At 44.6% G+C, this 21,708-nt stretch overlaps 1 protein-coding gene across 1 annotated transcript in view; it reads right to left on the bottom strand.

Annotated features, from left to right (window-relative positions):
• The window catches only part of mvp (major vault protein), an 86,545-nt gene that overhangs the window by 51,631 nt on the left and 13,206 nt on the right, over positions 1 to 21,708 (bottom strand). The window contains exons 2-5 of the mRNA XM_062453534.1: positions 7,068 to 7,234; positions 6,544 to 6,739; positions 5,728 to 5,845; positions 5,433 to 5,564 (exon numbers count right to left, since the gene is read on the bottom strand). Coding sequence (XP_062309518.1) covers positions 5,433 to 5,564; positions 5,728 to 5,845; positions 6,544 to 6,739; positions 7,068 to 7,234 — 613 coding nt within the window. The remainder of the gene's footprint in view (positions 1 to 5,432; positions 5,565 to 5,727; positions 5,846 to 6,543; positions 6,740 to 7,067; positions 7,235 to 21,708) is intronic.

Raw genomic sequence — 21,708 nt, 5'->3', positions numbered from 1 at the left:
AAGGTACCTAGCGAAAAGTACAAAGCGTGGCTCAAAAACTACCATGAAGAAAACTAACAATGGTGCTAACTTCTGTGCTAGACACGGCTTGTCCATAACGAACACCATGTTCAAGCATAAGGGTGTTCATATGTGCACTTGGCACCAGGACACCCGAGGTCTCAGTTCGATGATAGACTTTGTAGTCGTGTCGTCGGATCTGAGGCCGAATGTCTTGGACACTCGGGTGAGGAGAGGGGCGGAGCTGTCAACTGATCACCACCTGGTGGTGAGTTGGCTACGATGGTGGGGGAAGACGCCGGTCAGGCCTGGCAGGCCCAAACGTAATGTGAGGGTCTGCTGGGAACGGCTGGCAAAATCCCCTGTCAGAAGGAGCTTCAACTCCCACCTCCGGGAGAGCTTCGACCATGTCTCGGGGGAGTCCGGGGACATTGAGTCCGAATGGGCCATGTTCCGGGCCTCCATTGTTGAGGCGGCTGACCGGAGCTGCGGACGCAAGGCGGTCGGTGCATGTCGCGGCGGTAACCCTCGGACTCGGTGGTGGACGCCGGAGGTGAGGGAAGCCGTCAAGCTGAAGAAGGAGGCCTATCGGACTTTGTTGGCTGGTAGGACTCCAGAGGCAGCTGATGTGTACCGGCAGGCCAAGCGGAATGCGGCTTTGGCGGTCGCGGAGGCAAAAACCCGGGCGTGGGAGGAGTTCGGCGAGGCCATGGAGAATGACTTCCGAACGGCTTCGAAAAGGTTCTGGACCACCATCCGGCGACTCAGGAGGGGGAAGCAGTGCATTGTCAACGCTGTATATGGTGGGGATGGTGCGCTGCTGACCTCGATGGGGGACGTCCTGGATCGGTGGAAGGAATACTTTGAAGAACTCCTTAATCCCACCAACACGCGTTCCGACGTGGAGGCAGAGTCTGGGGACATTGGGGGGGGCCCTTCTATCTCTGGGGCTGAGGTCGCCGAGGTGGTTGAAAAGCTCCGCGGTGGCAAGGCCCCTGGGGTGGATGAGGTCCGCCCGGAGTTCCTTAAGGCTCTGGATGTTGTAGGGCTGTCTTGGTTGGCACGACTCTGCAACATCGCGTGGACATCAGGGACAGTGCCTCTGGACTGGCAGACCGGGGTGGTGGTTCCCCTCTTTAAAAAGGGGGACCGGAGGGTGTGCTCCAACTTTAGGGGGATCACACTCCTCAGCCTCCCTGGGAAAGTCTATTCAGGGGTGCTGGAGAGGAGGGTCCGTCGGATTGTCGAACCTTGGATTCAGGAGGAGCAATGTGGTTTTCGTCCTGGCCGTGGAACTGTGGACCAGCTCTATACCCTCGGCAGGGTTCTGGAGGGTGCATGGGAGTTCGCCCAACCAGTCTACACATGTTTTGTGGATTTGGAAAAGGCGTTCGACCGTGTCCCTCGGGGGCTCATGTGGGGGGTGCTCCGGGAGTACGGGGTACCGGACTCCCTGATCGGGGCTGTTCGGTCCCTGTACGACCGGTGCCAGAGTTTGGTCCGCATTGCCGGTAGTAAGTCGAACTTGTTCCCGGTGAGGGTTGGACTCCGCCAGGGCTGCCCTTTGTCACCGATTCTGTTCATAACTTATATGGACAGAATTTCTAGGCGCAGCCAGGGCGTTGAGGGGGTCCGGTTTGGGGACCTCAGGATCGGGTCGCTGCTTTTTGCGGATGATGTGGTCCTGTTGGCTTCATCGGGCCGTGACCTCCAGCTCTCACTGGAGCGGTTCGCAACCGAATGCGAAGCGGCTGGGATGGGAATCAGCACCTTCAAATCTGAGGCCATGGTTATCGACCGGAAAAAGGTGGAGTGCAATCTCCGGGTCGGGGAGGAGATCTTGACCCAAGCGGAGGAGTTCAAGTATCTCGGGGTCTTGTTCACGAGTGAGGGAAGGATGGAGCGCGAGATCGACAGGCGGATCGGTGCGGCGTCCGCAGTGATGCGGGCTCTGCATCGGCCCGTTGTGGTGAAGAAGGAGCTGAGTCGAAAGGCGAAGCTCTCTATTTACCAGTCGATCTACGTTCCTACCCTCACCTATGGTCACGAACTGTGGGTAGTGACCGAAAGAACGAGATCGCGAATACAAGCGGCCGAAATGAGTTTTCTCCGCAGGGTGTCCGGGCTCTCCCTTAGAGATAGGGTGAGAAGCTCGGTCATCCGGGAGGGGCTCAGAGTAGAACCGCTGCTCCTCCGCGTCGAGAGGGGCCAGTTGAGGTGGCTCGGGCATCTGATCAGGATGCCTCCTGGACGCCTCCCTGGTGAGGTGTTCTGGGCACGTCCCACTGGGAAGAGGCCCCGGGGAAGACCCAGGACACGCTGGAGGGACTATGTCTCTCGGCTGGCCTGGGAACGCCTCGGGGTCCCCCAGGAAGAGCTGGTGGAAGTGGCTGGGGAGAGGAAAGTCTGGGCCTCCCTGCTTAGGTTGCTGCCCCCGCGACCCGACCCCCGGACAAGCGGAAGATGATGGATGGACTAATGCTGAGGGCTTGCTGATATCGCTGTCTGTCTTACTAGAACGTCGTATCTATGCGTCCTTGCTAACGTCTGATGACGTTGTGACGTTAGGCTAGCACTTTTTGCCGCAAAAACGTTGTAAGCTCCTAAACCGTGCAACGGAACGTAAATAAAAATACAAGCAATGCAATCGCTAACAAGACAAACCTTTTGACACCAATGTAGTCCAAATATTGAGGGATTCTTAGGGATGGGAAAATCAATAATAAATAAAGAAATATATATGAGAGAGAACAATGGTTGTGCTCGCCGAAGGGCTTGAGCACACCCAATAATAATAAGACTTTATTTATATAGCACATTTCATACAAGAATTGCAGCTCAAGGTGCTTTACATAAAATCAATAAAAACAATATTAAGCGTTCTTAATACAGGCCGCAGTCTTTGCGGTAATCCAGTTATCCCAATATAAAATTTTGATAAAATGTAACAAAAACACAGGCCGCTTCTAGTGTTAAATATCAAAACTGAAGATAGGTTGGTCATCAGAATTTGGTGAGGTTCTTCTTTTAGGTGCATCATGATCATCATCTGATTCATGGCCAGATGGTTTTGTGTTATTGTCTGATGTATCAAGTGCGGGAGACAGGCGTAGACACTCTCCATGTAAGATACAATCTGCAGTTTGTCATGTGCTTATTGTCCAATGTTTGTGTTAAAGATGGATGTTTCTGTGTTAAATTGTTGTTAATAAATAAGTATTTGATAGAGATTTAAACGTTTTATTAAGATTGATTCTCAACATTTCCACCACAGAACTGATTAAAAAATATTGCTTATGGAAACAGGATTAGTGATCTTGCCCGTTAAACACTGAAGAGGTCTATCATCAACAACTGATAAATTTATAATAATTAAAGATTACAACTAAATTATTACTTTACTCTTATACAGTTTTGAATGTTCTGAATATAATAAACAATGTTTGATCTATACCCTGCTATATTAGCTAATGAGAACATGACCTTTGGTCATCTCCAGGAGAGAAATGTGGGATCTATGAATTAAGTTGCTTGTATCCTTGATAAACTGTCATTATGCTGTTTGCTAAAGCTTGCTAATGCCTGCATAGTCATAAGTTAGTTATTTGTAAGATGCAACTAGGGAATGTTTGAGACACTAGGTCACAATGTTACCATTTCTATGAACCATCTAAAGACTAAACAAACGCTATCTAGCACCATTAATGCAGCGCCTTCTGTCTGTGCTGTAACTTTATTCTGTATAAAATTATACTGTGTTCAGCATTCCTTGTGTGCAGAGAGGCCTACCCCCAAATCTGAACTCTGGGTAAACATACAAGCCCCTTATCTTGGGGCTAAGGACTAAGAAGACGGGGGTTTGTTTGTTTATTTAAAGGAGATACTGTTTGACAGAGCTAGAAGGAAGACTGAGGTCTGGTGACCATTAGCTTGTCACCTAGTGGGGGTAGGGTTGATGTTGTAAATGTCCATTGCAAGGGACGCACACGCGTAAACATGCACGCACACACGCGCGCCAGGTCTATGCAAGGGAGCCAATGAAGGGAGAGCCATGGGACATTTGCATGCATTGTTTTAACCAATGACTGTCATGAGCGGGTCTGTTTAAATAGGTAGCTAGCACAACATGCTAGCGAACAAACTTTGTAGCACAATGGCGTGTGATGTTTTGTCTCCTTGCGGCTGCAAGCAATAAAGCTGTCTTAACGTGTTCACCGACAGACTGTGCAATGCTTGATAGATTAATATTTCTGACAGCTTGCGAAGGCTATGTTGATGTCACCCCCTAATGTTTCTTGAGAGTAAAACTTCCCACATTGTGATACTATTTAACTGCCCTTCATTCCTGTATTCATTGTCCAGTCCTCTGAGATCCTCAACTTGAGCGTATCAGACAACTGCACCTTACAAATCTGTAATAAATACAGGGTTCGTATAGATACTGTACGAAGGACTTTTCAAGCACTATTTGTTTTTTTTTCAAGGACTACAATCAGAGATCTCATTTATCAAACATATACTTTACTTACCTTAAATTAATTCTTATTAAAGCTACAAATGTTATTCAATCAAGAGCAGCGAGAGATTTTCTTTTCTTTTGTTCTTTGATTAACATTAATGAGACGGACAGCAGTGGGTTTATTAGACGGCTGTCTCTTTAAGACCTGACGCACATGTCGTGGATCTGATAGAAATCGTTTTCTTCCAGCTCTTCACCTTCATTTAAGACTTTTAAAACTCATTTAAGACTGTGTTTACGAGGATACTCGCCAACATTTTTTATTTTGACAATTTTCTGTTTCGTCCTCAAGTAGGCCTAATCAATACGGTACTGGCGCGCACTGTCTGAGAAGAAGCAGATTTTCTCTCGGTGTGTGTGTGTGAGTCGGGTGTGTGTGCAAAGAATACTGCTTCAGACAGCGCTTCTTCAGAACCTAATTGATTTCTACTTTGGCTCTTATCGCGCTTGAAAAATACTTAAAGGAATTGAGAGTATGATCATATGCTATAACGCAAACCAAAGAATGCCAAAAAATTAAATTAAATTAGCAGGAGGGGGGGATGGGCTGAGGCATTCATTTTGAGCGAAAAGACTGTATTTATGTTTTATAATAAAAAGATTATCACTTCTAAATTACTTTGTAAATTCATATATATCGTCTTTAAATAATTCAAGCACTTTTCAAGTACCTCGTCATAATATGACTGTTTTAAAAGGTTTTCCAGGACTTAAATGTCAAAAAGTCAAATTTAAGTACTTCAAGAACCTTGTACGAACCCTGTAAATACTTAGATTTTGTCTTAAACTTGTACTTGGCAACTAACTTCATTGACTTGGTACTTGGAAATCTGGTTTCCACAAATGCCAGCTTGTGCATGGAAAGTTTACGGTTTATAAATGATGTCCCTGGTGTGCAGTAAATGTCTCTCACCAGTAACCCTGCGCACTCCTCCTCTGTCCACGCCTTCCTTGCGGGCGCGCAGGCGGATGGCTTGGTTCTCCCGAATGACTGTGGCCTTGATGGTCTCTAACACTGCCACCTCCTTCCTGGGAATGTAGGTCCCTGATAGAAGGGGTGGGGGGTTCAAACAAGCTTCATTTTGGCAGATGTTTCCAATGAACATTTAACTTATTTTAGAATATAAACTGTGACAAGGGTAATAATTAAGATGTGTTATGTCCTTATCAAGTTAGCTTTTGACAGAGTGTGAAAAGTTGTGGCTTACCAGGCCCTTCAAAGAGCCATTCATCTCCAGCCACCCTCTTCTCTCCTTCCTCAAAGTCCAGCAGTGCCTGCAGACGCAGCGCGGTGTCTGGATACACAATCTGCAATTCTGTCACGTCCTATGAAAGAGAGAGGCAGAGGTAGAAAGGAAGAAGGAGGTTGAGGTAGAGGCAGTGGGAGAGGTGGAGGTAAAATGAGAGATAGAGATAGGAGGTAGAGGTGTAGGTAGAGGGAGTGCGAACGATAGCGAGAGGAAAAAAGCAATGTAGTGTTCTGTATACTGTATTGTATGTATTAGGGAGGGGCAATTCCATATTCAAAAACTCTGAGATACAGTATGAGGAAATGTGGACAATCATTGAAAGATGCTTTTAGATTAGCCTAATTTGAATGTAAACTGTAAAATCTATACTATAGTAGAACGTTTAAATTGAATAACTGGCCCACATAAACCTATTTGCTACCACAGCTAAAAAGGGCCAACTGAGTGCCAAGAGTTTCAAGGTAACTTAGTTTAAGTCAAATAGCACAACAAGCATTACATGTAATTCAGTAGATTGCAAACTGTTGAGCTCAATAAGCAAGATGTTAACTGCTGTTAGTGTATTTTAATTCAATTTTGAATAGGTATTCAAAAAACTAAATGTGAATCAATATTTGAACAATGAAATGTTTAATATTCCTCATCTATTTATTTCCTTAATTGAAACTAGCATACCCTATCCACAACACCTATCCACTGCGTAGTGACGTATTGAACATTTATACTTGAACACCATAGGCCGGAAACCCCTTGACTGTGAGTGTACTGTGGCACCTGTTGAATCTCTTCCCCTGGATAGAGAGGGAAAGGGTCCTGAGTAAGGCGGATCTCCAGATCGGCATGGCGAAGTTTGGCCTGCCCAGATTGGTCAAAGAGCACCTGACCATTGTCGTCGCGGGCAACAGGGTTGATGACCACGCAGTAGTGCCGTGGAGGGACCATTGTCATGCGCACAGGAGAAAACAGTACCCTGCAGAGTCATGTAGATCAACATAACAGAAATGTGTGTTTGTGTTCTTTTTCTTTTCTTTTTTTAAATTCAGACAGGATGAAAGAGGAGTATGTTCAGAAACCCTGTCATGAAGGGAATGTGGATAAATACTGTATGTATTCAATTCCCAAATAAATGTCAGGACCTTATACTGAGTGATAGTCTTGCACAAACCTCATTAATAAATTACACACAGATACAATTCTTTATTAATTGAATGTTACAATAATCACTTTGAAAAAATAAGTATCTACACCATAATAAAGTTGAAAGTAACCAAGATATTACCATGCCCTCAACCACTAACCTCTCATTGTCCTGGCGGATGTAGGTGAGCGGTCCAATCTCCACTCGAGCAATATTTGTGTTCTGATCCAACACATGGATGTAGTGATGGGGTGGGATACGGATGATTGATGCATCCGACAAACTCTGAACTTCTACCCCTCTGCTTCCAAACGTCTTGGATGCCATCTGGGGGGCCGAGAGAGGATTAACCATGACCAGTGAATTTATAATGATTATACCAGTGTTTTCCCACAGATTAGAAAGCAATTTGTGGCGGGGGGGGAGGGTTCGTTACACAGAACTTTTTTTTAAAATTAAATATGTATTATGTTGAATGCTATCCTCTCCTACTCTTTCTTCAATGCCTAACGAATCTATCTCTTTCTCTCCCTGACCCTGTGTTTCTGCTTGAGCAGCACTGGTTGAAGCCTGAAAATATTGTAAACAATTTCTGCATATATGCAGGTAGCAACGCTAGTGCTAAATAACTATTTAGCTGGTCGGCTCCATGACGCCGGGTAAGTAGGGCTCGTGAGACAGCTCACTAAAAGAACGATGGGGAACCCACTTGTCTAGCAGATTAAGACATGTTCGTTGGTACCTAGGGAAAAGTAACCTCAACTTTCCTAGACTTTTAGCTACGGTACTAATGCTGAAGGCTCGCTGATATCGCATAGTGTCGTTGCTAACGTGTGCTGACGTTGTGACTGTGTGTGTGTGTGTATGTGAGAGACGCGTGAGTGACAGAGAGACGGAGGGAGAGCAGGGAAAGGAAATGCAGCTGAACTAATATGCTGCGTGTTTTAAATATCGTAAAAAATAATAATAACGAAACACAATATGTAGCGGGCGGTGATGATTCTGTGGCACTCTGCCACAAATTAGTCTGTGTGGGAAACACTGTCTACAGTAGGGCTGCATAAAACGATTATTTTGATAATCGACAAATCTAACAATTAGTAGAACGATTAATCGACTAATTGTCAAGAGACGTTTTCCCATGTCATTCACTATTTAATTAACAACATCCTCTGCCAGGAACCTTGGGGTGACCATGGATGACGAGCTCTCCCTCACAGCCCACATTGCTGTGGTCTTCCGGTCGTGTAGATTCACCCTCTACAACATCCGGAAGTTCAGGAGATACCTGTCTGAGCATTCCACCCAGCTGCTAGTCCAAGCACTTGTCCTCTTAAAGTTGGACTACTGCAAATCGCTGCTCGCCGATCTCCCAGCATGCGCAACCCGCCCTCTCCAGAGGATTCAGAACGCTGCAGCCCGTCTGGTCTTCAATCTACCCAGACGCTCCCATGTTACCCCGCTCCTCGTCTCCCTCCACTGGCTTCCCATCACGCCCCGTATCAGATTCAAGACCCTGGGAGTACGGGGTACCAGATTCCCTGATCGGGGCTGTCCGGTCCCTGTACGACCGGTGCCAGAGTTTGGTCCGCATTGCCGGCAGTAAGTCGAACTTGTTCCCGGTGAGGGTTGGACTCCGCCAGGGCTGCCCTTTGTCACCGATTCTGTTCATAACTTATATGGACAGAATTTCTAGGCGCAGCCAGGGCGTTGAGGGGTTCCGGTTTGGTGACCTCAGGATCGGGTCTTTGCTTTTTGCGGATGATGTGGTCCTGATGGCTTCATCGGGCCATGACATTCAGCTCTCACTGGAGCGGTTCGCAACCGAATGCGAAGCGGCTGGGATGGGAATCAGCATCTCCAAATCTGAGGCCATGGTTAGCGACCGGAAAAGGGTGGAGTGCAATCTCCGGGTCGGGGAGGAGATCTTGACCCAAGCGGAGGAGTTCAAGTATCTCGGGGTCTTGTTCACGAGTGAGGGAAGTATGGAGCACGAGATCGACAGGCGGATCGGTGTAGCGTCCGCAGTGATGCAGGCTCTGCATCGGTCCGTCGTGGTGAAGAAGGAGCTGAGTCGAAAGGCGAAGCTCTCTATTTACCAGTCGATCTACGTTCCTACCCTCACCTATGGTCACGAACTGTGGGTAGTGATTGAAAGAACGAGATCGCGAATACAAGCGGCCGAAATGAGTGTTCTCCGCAGGGTGTCCGGGCTCTCCCTTAGAGATAGGTTGAGAAGCTCGGTCATCCGGGAGGGGCTCAGAGTAGAACCGCTGCTCCTCCGCGTCGAGAGGGACCAGTTGAGGTGGCTCGGGCATCTGATAAGGATGCCTCCTGGACGCCTCCCTGGTGAGGTGTTCTGGGCATGTCCCACTGGGAAGAGGCCCCGGGGAAGACCCAGGACACGCTGGAGGGACTATGTCTCTCAGCTTGCCTGGGAACGCCTCGGGGTCCCCAAGGAAGAGCTGGTGGAAGTGGCCGGGGAGAGGGAAGTCTGGGAGTCAGGTGGCTGAGCGGTGAGGGAATCGGGCTAGTAATCCGAAGGTTGCCAGTTCGATTCCCGGTCATGCCAACTGACGTTGTGTCCTTGGGCAAGGCACTTCACCCTACTTGCCTCGGGGGAATGTCCCTGTACTTACTGTAAGTCGCTCTGGATAAGAGCGTCTGCTAAATGACTAAATGTAAATGTAAAGTCTGGGCCTCCCTGCTTAGGTTGCTGCCCCCGCGACCAGACCCCCGGAAAAGCGGAAGATGATGGATGGATGGTACTGAATTTACTGTGTCAGTGTCAAGTAACCGCTCATCTCACTTCCCATTCGCTATTCACCTCCCTAGTAAATCTACTTCAGACAGGCTGCGGCCAACACGACAGTAGCCGCTACTGTACTCTGTAGGCTACACATGGCCGATTATTTTATTCGTAAAAATCTTTGATTTGGGGACAAGGACATGGCTGGATAGCTGGCTAGTCAAACAACATACTGTCAAATTATAATTACTATTTGGAGAATATGTCAACTTTGATGTGAAGGGGTCTGTCCTTAAACCATTGATCAGTTAACAACAATTAAAGATAGTGATTACTTTTATTGGGTGTGCTCAAGCCTTCGGCGAGAGCACAACCTTTGTTTTCTCACATATATATTATTATTATTATTATTATTTTTATTTCTTTTTGCCCCCCTAAAACTCAGTCAATATTTGGCCTACATAGACAACGTAGGTGTCAAAAGTTTTGTCTTGGTAGCGATTGAGTTGCTTCTATTGGAATTTACGTTCCGTTGCATGGTTTAGGCTGAAGTTAAGTTTTTGTGGCGAAAAGTGAAGCTAACGGTGGCTAATTTGCTAGCCACAGTCACTGACGTTACTAACGTCACTACGTCACTAACGTCACGAAAACACGCGTGACTACCTTTGGCAGAACATTCGTTTCGCATCTGTTAACTTGGGGGATAGCTAGGCTAACTATAGCTTTACTGCAAGGCAGCTGCAGAAACGCCACAAGCAAAGAGGCCAGGGTGATAACTATTTACTCATTTTACTTTGTGATATGACACACAATTGTGATGTGTAATGTACAAGTACATCTACTTTCGGAAACAGTAGTCTACTATTTCACTGAAGTATTAGCATCATGACGTTAGCCTGTGTTGCCCAGGCAACACATACTACAGTGGTCTATGATGTATCTGTTTTCATTTCATTTCATTTTCGTTAAAATAAACATTCCTCACATATACATTTTCTTTGTAGGATTTATTATGACATTAGATTACAAGTAAACGATTTGTGGGTGAAATTATCATTACCTGTTGTTTCAATCCAGTGTATCACTGCAACGCTGTAGCCTACGCGAGACACTACAAAAACATCTACACAGCTGTAGGAAGTCAAACGGCGACAGAACATGTTCGGCACTCCCCTTACTTAAATCAAAAGTCTATCTAACTACTAACCTGAACTTCATTGCCACAGCCTAAACTTTGTCAATCTGTTCATGAAAATAATTAATTTCAGCCTAAACCGTACAACGGAACGTTAAATCCAATTCAACCAACGCAATCGCTACCGAGACGAACACAGCAGTAGTCTAGTACTGTACCGTAGTAGTACAATTTACCGGGGCAGCTTCTCCACACAGGGCTATATCGCATTTTGCGTTGTTACTGACAATGATCGCTACCATTGAGCTTTTTATGAATGAGCGGTTTTCCACTAAATAAATGTCAAGCTTATTTACGTTTTGGGGGGCATATTTTCAGTTAGCAGATGGTACTGTTTGAATCGCGATTCCATCTTCTACTGCCGGTAACGTCGTAGAATAATCTTCAAAGGGGATTATTTATTAATGAATGAATGCAATGAGTAGGCTAAATGCATGAAAATATCACGAGAAGGGAAAAACTTAAAAGGACGTTTAAATCATAGAGATTAGGTCAATTTGTACACCGGTCTGCCAAATTTATTCGTTTTGATTCAACGATGAGGCTGCCTCTTGCAGGGGAAATGAGAAGACATCCATTTCATTCTACACTTCACTCGTATTTTCAGTTGTAAATGAGCAGCAAAAAAAATGCTTTTAAATCTATGTAATCTTTATAAATAATAAGTATGCATTTTTATATAAAATACAGAAATATCAGTTGTAAAAATGTCATTCAAAAACGGACCCCTGTGCAACCGACGCAAGCAAGCACACCCTACAATTTCCCCAGAAATTGTACCCTCTCTAGTTATTTCTATACTGTTTGAAATGTTCTGAATATAATAAACAATGGTTGATCTATACCTTGCAATATTAAGCTCATGAGCACATAACCCTTGGTTATGTCCAGGAGAGAAATATGCCTATCTATTAATCATGTTTCTTGTATCATTGATGAACTGTTATTATTCTGTTTTAATATGCCTGCATAGCCATAAGTTGGGTCTTTGTAAGGTGTGACTAGGAAAGGCCTGTGTCGCTGAAGTAAGTCAGAGGTCACAAGTTTGCCAAAGTGTATAATGCCATGCAACTTTGAATGAGAAATAGAAGGAGCGACAAGGCCATTTCTAGGAGCCCTATCTAAAGACCTAAACAAAAGGTATCTAGCATACGGTGTCCTTTTTCAGTGCCCAGTGTTTCCCCTACCATTATATTAGGGGGGCGCCCCGCCCCCCAATGGCACCCCCCGCCACCCTGGAAGGTCAAATTCATAAAAAAATACATTTATTTTTTATTTTTTATATAGTGCCAGATCACAAAATAAGTCATTTAACCCTTGTGCTGCCTTCGGGTCACATGACCCAAAGGTTCATAACGAACCATCGTTGTGTTTACCCAATTTTACCCAACACTAAAACAAATAAAAATTATTTTCTTTTAACCTTTGCAATGTGGGGGGTTTGAGACAACCCAACGGTTAAAAGAAAAGGCTTCACTTTGTTTTGTATGTGGTCGATTTGTCGCAATACGACGGTGGGTCACAATGACTAATGGGTCAGAATGACCCGAAGATAACACAAGGGTTAAGGTTACCTTTCTTATAAACCCCCCCCCCTCCCCTCCAAAAGCTAGGGGAAACACTGGTGCCTGCAAAAGGCTGTGTTAATCATTTTGTATCCTCCCATATTGTGAAACTATATACTCTCTTGATTTCCTGTATTCATTGTCCAGTCTTCTGTGATACTCAACTTGAGTGTAACAGACACCTGCACCTCACATATGTGTAATAAATACATTGATTTGTCTTGATCTTGTCTTGAACTCATCTTAACTATTCTTTTCAATGACTTGGCACTTTCAGAGCAATTGGGTATTATCTAATACGTCTTCAGATGCGATAATCTCACATCCATTTGCTATTAAACTCGCTACACAGGCTGTGGCCGTAGCCTAGTACTAGTCTATACAGTATGGCCGACAGAGCCGGCCCAAGGCATAAGCGAAGTAAGCGGCTGCTTAGGGCCACCAGAGGGCCCCCAAGACCACATGAAATTAGTGCATTAGATTAATAGTGTGCGAATAATAAAGCATTAAGAATAATCAATTGTATTGGCGTCACTGAGGGGCCCCCAAATCAATTCTGCTTAAGGCCCCATAAAGGCTTGGGCCGGCCCTGATGGCCGATACTTTTGTAGCACAGTCAACAGACAAAGCACGGTACCATCACACCTTCTCCTACTCCCGACAACGAAAGGGTCTTCCCCCTTTTGTCCTTATCTCCCAGAGGAGAAGCTTCAAAGCTTCTGGCCCAGCATGGGGTCAGAAACAGAGGCCACATGGCCTCAGTATCAGACAAAGGATTTATAAGGAAGAATTTTCTTATATGGATTTACAAACATATTCTCAAGGACTACGTGGCTCATGGACACTATTTCAATGACAGTAGTTGATGTGTTATAATGTGTGCTTTTCTCATTTACTTAAAACGTTGTTTAATTGAGGTTTGATTATAACTTCCCTTCAGGTATAGTTAAGTCAGCCAATCTTGATATCAAAATGATTGTACCATACTAACAAAACCATTTATGAATGTTGTATTGTTATATTCTGAAGTTTAAGCATTCCATGGACAGGTGAAATAACGGAACTCAAAGCTAAAAGCCACTTCACACCTAGGCAGATCTTAGGACGACGCCCAGGTGGGGAGTAACTGACCAATGAAAGAGGTCACCTTCACGGGGACCCCTCCTGTTCTTTGGAGTATAAAACCCCCAAACGTACAATCACGCCCGCTTGTTCGTAGGATTAAACTGAGGTGAACGCGTCACTCTCTAACCTATTCCTCTCAACCTGCAAATTCACTGAGCGCCCAGGACTTTGACGAGAGATTCCGCTTTCTATTCGTTGGACATAACGAACCATTGACTCCTTTCTTCAAACCGACAAAAGTAACTGCGATTTGCAAAATTTCTTGTGACATATTGGCATGTTGTGATTAAATTGTTGATGTTTGATTGTATCTTACAAATGATTTAACCTAACCATCGTTAGGCCAGTTGCCCTTAATCCATTGTCATTAGAAAGGCCTACCTTTCTCTCTCTACCTCTCTCCCACTCTCTCTCTCCCTCCCCCTTCACACGCGCTCTACACAGCCATTGTGTTGCTCGCTCTCATTTAGAATCTAGCCACTGTACTACTTTAGCCAACTAACCCATACTCTGGTATTTGTTCATTATAATTAAATTTTCCTAAATAAATCATTGTGTATAATATTAGCGTATCTCTCACGTTATCTGATCTGCCTTACTTTCATAGAATCCACTACTTAAGATTAGACTGATTATTACAAAGGCTATTATTCAATAAGGTTTCCTCTGTCCCTTTAACAAATAAGAGGTGGTGCCCCCAAGAACTACATACTTTATTAGAAATTAAGTATTGCTAATCTTAAACGAGCAAACCCCGCTACACTTTGTTGGTGAAGTTCTTGACATTGATTTGGGGACAATGACATAGCTGACCAGCAAGATAGTCTTCTTGTCAAACATACTGTCAAATTATATTTACTGTTTGTCAACCGTACACAATGTTATTGCCTTTGAATCTTGCTAACATAACATTAGCTTTCAGGCCAATAGCTCAGCCAAAGGAAAGCCGGTGTTGGTTGGTTCTATGAGCTGAGTGGACTAGAAATATCAGGTATAACGTTGAAAAATGTTAAACATACATTAATGTTTGTAAAAAAAATAGTTGGCAAGTGACCATGGAATAAGCAGGATAATGCCCTTCGAGGTGTACATTATCACCTGATAATGGTGATATCTGCGCATCGGACGGTTCACGCCTCCTCATCGTCCATTATCAGGTGATAATGTACACCACGTCGGGCATTATGTTACTTATATGTCATATGAATATGAAACAGAACAAGGGTGCATGATAAGACGTTATATCTATACTAAATCACTTTAGTCTATGAAAACCAAATTATCACTTTACTGCAATAATGTTAATTTATTTATTATTTGCATGAACTAATAAAAAGGTTTAACACTAGGTGCGTTCCTACTCGGAAGTCGGAATGTCCGAGTGTTATTAAAATGGTTGTGCACTACTCTCAAACCGCTGTCTGTGGACATGTTTCTAGTAGGCCTATGCGTGAAATACAAGGACACATACAAATAACCCGTTTTAATCAACTGGTGTCGCTAACAACGGCCATCCTGGCAAGTTGAATGTGTCCTCTCGTACAGGGATGTTTCCGCTTCAAACGCTCTAATATTCACGTTGTGCTCCCATGAAAGACATGTTCCGCCCTGCATGTAGCCTGTGCATAGCAAAGCTCTGCTAGTTCGGCTTTGTTTGCACTCCGACATTCTCATTAGCACTGTGCAGAGCCATAGAAAAAGAGAGTTGCGACACTTCCATAGACTCCCATTGTTATCGAGGAATGAGGAAATAAAGCGTCTCACATGCGACCTATAGTTCCAAAGATTGCATTTTACACCGTTCAACCCCATTCATTTTCAGTGTCTCCGAAGCAAGTTAGCTGGTAAATTGATGAAAATTCTGCATTTTTTCATATTTCTACCACCACACATCAATTGTTATTAGTAGTATTTCATATAGCTAGCTTTAGATAAAGTTTATCGCAAGATTATAGCTTGTTAGATTCTTAATACAGTTAGAGCTAGACTGTAGGTCTAGTATCTAACGTAAGCAACACTTTTACTGAAGCTAGCTAGAGAGCACGTGTATCATAACCAGAAGTCAGTTGGTTTATAGTCTGTCAAATTAGTTCTAGTTATTGGTGTTTGTTGGCATACAAATTAACTCTTCTCTTATTAGCCTAGTTAGTAGAGCTAGCAACAATGAATTGCAGATTAAGGGGTCCAAAGCAAGTTAGCTGGTAAATTGATGAAAATCCCACATTTTTTCATATTTCAACCACCACATATCAATTGTTATTAGTAGTATTTTATATAGCCAGCTTAAGTTAAAGTTTATCGTAAGATATAGCTTGTTAGATTCTAAATGCAGTTAGAGCTAGACTGTAGGTCTAGTAGGCTATCTAACGTAAGCAACACTTACTGTAGCTAGCTAGAGAGTAGGCTACATGTATCATAGCCAGAAGATCGCCGGATCACTACAAACAAAAGGAGTGGAAGAACACTGGACATATTGTACAATAAAATGTTTTATTGAATGCAATTGGTTGCCTTGTGTATTCTGTTCTATTTACCAAACTCCTTTCTTGTCTTAAATTGAGCATTTGCTGGTGATAATGGTTATATTCAACTTGCGTCAAGTACTACAAATATAAGTGTTGTTAATGTGGTAAATTGTAAGTGGGCTGATGAATAAAAAAACTTTTAACAAGTCCTATTTACTTCAACAGTCGAAGGTTAAACGTTAAGTGGAACAATATAGTCCTCATTAGGCTACCGTTTGGTATGTACAGTATGGTAGAGTTGGTACAGTATGGTAGCTATAGCCATTTCTAGCTCTGCTTCACTATATTGCGTTATGTATTATAAGTTAATGTAATATACATAAATGTTAATAAAGTATCAGACATATACATGATACAACACACCAGTAACCAATTGATATGTGTTAATATACCGAAAATGTCCGTGACTTGAGATGGTGCTGCTGTCTGTCCAGTCGAAAAACATTCAAACAGGTTGACAGCAGTGGGGTTTTGGAACTACAGCGAGCAGCAGTGGGGTTTTTGGAACTACAGCGAGCTACCGGAACCTCTGTGTTTCACTGGCAGAGAGTGTTCACAATGTTGTATTTCACTCCATTCTACACCAAAAACGTCAGGGAGGACTGCTTTTTGTAGATACGAGTCTGCTGAAGATCGGATTTCTTTAACCAAGCCTGTTTCATTCGTCATTTGCCTGAGAAAGCGACTTCTGTTAGCCAGCTGCATTGAAAACCATTCAAACAGGTTGACAGCAGTGGGGTTTTTGGAACTACAGTGAGCTACTTGAACCACGTGATCATGTGTCGGCGAGATCAAAGCGTGTCGCAACTCTCTTTTTCTATGGCTCTGGCACTGTGTTGTCTCGTCTTTTATTGGATTGCATCTGGGAGGGTAGCGTTACAGTCTAGTGCTACACCACCGCCCTGATCAAATCGCGTTATTGCAAGCCATGAGTTATATGAGATCACACAACTAGTCATAAATATAGAAATATTTGTCCTTTTTTAAATGTATTATTATTATATTATTATAAAACTAGTAATGTTCAGACAATTTACTAATGCAGATTTTATGGCAACCATATTGCATAGTTAAGAAAAAGGTCAACCCAATCAACCACAAATGCGGACATACCCATTCTGCTAGGCCCACCCTGGCCAACCCTGCGGCTCCCGAGCCGCAAGCGGCTCTTTGCCTGGTTTCATGTGGCATTTACGTTCATATAAAATTTTTTGTATGTGTATGCGCGTTCGCTTGAGTTCAATATTTTGATCTCACACAAATGCACGTTTGACGCAAATTCACTTAGTATCGAAAATAGACGAAACGCGTTTGGTGTGGACTAACATAAAACTCCACTCTCAGCTTGGAGGGAGGGAAAACCTTATTGTTGAGTAAACAATTGGTGTCAAGTTCACTCTGACTCTAAATGGCAGGGAAAAAATGCTCAGCAAAACGAAAATATGAAGATGAACACAGGACGTTTTTAACAGAGTGGGAGAGTTTATATTTTTTTGTTGAACGTAATGGCAAGCCATTCTGGTTTATATGCCAGGCGTCGTTATCACATTTCAAGGCTTCAAATCTTCAGCACCACTTCAGCTCACACCATGCTAACATCGACCAGAGGCCTGTTCCATGAAGCGAGTTTACAGAATAAGCCAGACTTATGTCAGTTCGTCTGACTCATTTCTAGTTCATTCGGTTCCATAAAGCTAGCTCAACGTAGTTCGAACTCAGGTACTATGGTAATTTATGCTTCAAAACTAGCCTGGTCAGGGGCAGGCTAATTGTCAGGCTTAGACCGTGTTGTTGCTTAACCAGACATTCCTGTAACACAGACCCAACGGGAAAACAATGATTTACCACAGACATTCTCAATTTCTTATTCTCATCAGTTCAATATGTAGGCTACATTTATAGAAAATCAACTTAAATATCCTACATAGGCTACAACATTTAGCCTAATGCATTAAACAATTATGAACAATGATTTGATACACACCATAGCCAAGATAAATGTATGGCTATATGGTAGTTTGTGATTTCAAATGTTTAAGCATCAGGCATAGGCCTATATCTCAATCTAAATTATCCGAGTATAATTAGCATAGCCATATAATTGTTAACAGTAGCCTACAATTGCAAAACAAACCTAAATCCATACATCTATCCTCCATTTTCCCGACACAAAAACCATGTTAAAAAGTTCGGCTACTGGATAATGTATTTACTAATAGTAGGCTATTTATTTAAAACAATGTCAAAAAAGTAAATTTAGATGTGATTAGAGGGTGACTGTTTTTTAATCAACGAAGTAAAGGTCTAAAAAAGGCCCTCGACCTACGTAGCCTATCGTTCACGTCAATCATGGCGTGTCACTTTATTTTGATGAAGCGGTGGATGAGGGCAGGGGCGTGTCTAGAACATTTTGAACAGGGTGGCCAGGCAGGGGCACAGCCTCAGAGCAGGTTGGCCATCAACCACGTATCGAGACTCAAGTTAATATTTTTTATCTACCCTTTTAGTTGTAGGTAATGAAACATTGCGTGTTATATCTCAATAAACTAAGCATTTTCTATTAACATTTTCCTCCTGTGTGTAGTTGTTAGTAAATGGTCACATCCTTAATCTAAAATTGAGCATCCCGCATATGGGATTTCCCTATTGCAAATTATGATTTATTCAAATCATTTTCAACAGTCTAGAAATTAGTCTACAGTTTCTTCGATGGATTCCGTAAGTTCTACCAGTCATACACGTCAGAAACATTCAAACTGCAAACTTGAAATGACAGACTTATTATTTGTAGGCCTACTCATACATTTAGAACCATTTATTCAGTAATTTTAGCATTATTTATAGATTCCTAGAGACTGGGACAGGGTTGCTTCTTTCCCCACATATTAAATACACATCCACACCACTCCCTGTTACTGCCAAATCATTTGAACACCATCATGTGATGCTAACTGATCCTATCAAAGCATGCTTAATTGTTCTTTATCGCCCACCAGGCCCGCTAGCCGACTTTGTGGAGGAGCTGGACATGCTCCTCAGCGTCCTCCCGGATGATGGAACCCCCCTGATAGCCCCTGGGGACTTCAACATCCACCCCCAAGGAACGCAGGCCGTCGACTTCTTGTCTCTCCTGACCTCCTTCGACCTGACGCTGCTGAGCACACCGGCGACCCACAAGGCAGGCAAACAGCTAGACCTCATCCTGACACGTAACTGTATCACTGACTTAACCTCTGTAGACCCACTGCATATTTCTGATCACTACTTTATCCAATTCTCTGTCTCTCTCCCTCCAACTCCTCCTACCTCCCCTCCCCTTGTAACTTTCCGGCGCAACCTCCGCTCCCTATCCCCCTCCCATTTCTCCTCTATTGTAACATCCTCCCTCCCCCCCATTGACGAGTTCTCGTCACACCCCACTAACACTGCCACCGACACCTTGTTAACCACTTTAACTGCATCACTTGACTATCTGTCCCCTGTCAACCAGGCCTGCACGATCTTCTCCCTCCTGCCCGTGGCTTACGGATGTTATTCGTGAAGAACGGTCCACCCTTCGGGCAGCTGAGAGGAGATGGCGCAAGTCCAAAGGCGGTCTGGACCTTGATAAGTATCACTCCCTCCTCAAATCCTTCTCTTCTCACATAACTGGTGCTAAAACCCTCTACTTTCTGAACAAAATTAACTCCGCTTCAAACCCCCACAAACTTTTTTCTACCTTCTCCACCCTTCTTAACCCACCTCCCCCACCCCCTCCCTCCACCCTGACAGCAGACGACTTCTCCTCCTTCTTTGAGAAAAAAGTCGCCGACATTAGCAGTCAGTTCCCTAAACCCACCTTTCCTACCCTCTCACCCTCCATGACTGACCCAACTAAATGTCTAGACTCTTTTTCTCCCCTGTCTGAGGCAGAGATCTCTGACCTCATTCTCTCTCATCGCCCCACCTCCTGTCCCCTTGATCCTATCCCCTCCCCTCTCTTTCAAACCATCTCCCCCTCCATCATAACTTTTCTTCTCCATGTCCTAAACTCCTCTCTTACCTCCGGCACCTTCCCCTCTGCCTTCAAACAGGCTAGAGTTACCCCTCTACTCAAAAAACCCTCCCTTAACCCTGCCGTCCTCCAGAACTACAGACCGGTATCACTGTTACCCTTCTTTTCAAAAACAATTGAACGTGCTGTATATAACCAACTGTCAAACTTTCTCTCTCAGAACAATCTGCTTGACCCCAACCAATCAGGCTTCAAGACTGGCCACTCCACAGAGACTGCCCTCCTTTCAGTCACCACTGCCCTCCAGTCTGCCAGAGCGGCTTCCAGGTCATCCGTCATCATTCTGCTGGACCTTTCTGCAGCGTTTGATACGGTTAACCACCAGATCCTGCTCTCCAGACTTTCTGAGATGGGCATCACTGGAACTGCACTCCAGTGGATCTCATCCTACCTGTCGGGAAGATCCTACCAGGTCTCCTGGGGAGGCAAACTGTCAGGCCCTCGCCAGCTCTCCACTGGTGTCCCACAGGGCTCCGTCCTTGGACCCCTCCTCTTCTCTCTGTACACCACCTCACTTGGACCAATCATCACCTCCCATGGCTTCTCCTACCATTGCTACGCTGACGACACGCAGCTGTACCTGTCGTTCCCCCCGACCGATCCGGGGATCTCAGCTAGGATTGAGGCCTGCCTCACAGACATCTCCGCCTGGATGACCGAGCACCACCTACAGCTGAACCTCGCCAAAACAGAACTTCTCATCATCCCGGCTAAACCCTCCATCTCCCACGATCTCTCAATCACCCTGGGATCTGCGACGGTGACCCCTTCATCCTCTGCCAGGAACCTTGGGGTTACCATGGACGACGAGCTCTCCCTCACGGCCCACATTGCTGCAGTCTCCCGGTCGTGTAGATTCACCCTCTACAACATCCGGAAGATCAGTAGATACCTGTCTGAGCACTCCACCCAGCTGCTAGTCCAAGCACTTGTCCCCTCCAAGTTGGACTATTGCAACTCGCTGCTCGCTGGTCTCCCAACATGTGCAACCTGCCCCCTTCAGAGGATTCAGAACGCAGCGGCCCGCCTGGTCTACAATCTACCCAGACGCTCCCATGTTACCCCGCTCCTCATCTCTCTCCACTGGCTACCTATCATGGCCCGTATCAGATTTAAGACCCTGGTACTGACCTTCTGAGCAGTGAACGGGACTGCACCCGTCTACATCAAGTCTCTCCTGCAGCCTTACACCCCCACCCGTCACCTACGGTCTTCTTCAGACAACCGCCTGGTGGTCCCACCGCTCAAGACCGCCCGGTCCCAACACAAGCTCTTCTCCTGTCTGGCCCCCCAGTGGTGGAATCAACTCCCCACCTCCATCAGAGACACTGACTGTCTCTCCACCTTCAAGAAAAGGCTCAAGACGCACTTGTTCCGCGAGTACAACGGTACTTAGGAATGGTTCGCTTGACCCGATGTTAGTGTCCTCAAGGATCACAATGACTCTTGCTTAGAGACTTGTTGCTCTTGTGGTTAGTGGTAACTGATTTAACCCTTGTGCTGCCTTCAGGTCACATGACCCAAAGGTTCATAACGAACCATCGCTGTGTTTACCCAATTTTACCCAATACAAAAACAAATTTGTATT

This window comes from Osmerus eperlanus, chromosome 2, assembly GCF_963692335.1.
Source record: "Osmerus eperlanus chromosome 2, fOsmEpe2.1, whole genome shotgun sequence".
Lineage (NCBI taxonomy): Eukaryota > Metazoa > Chordata > Actinopteri > Osmeriformes > Osmeridae > Osmerus > Osmerus eperlanus.
The sequence above is the reverse complement of the archived record's forward strand: the minus strand, read 5'-3'. Positions and strand labels throughout refer to the sequence as shown.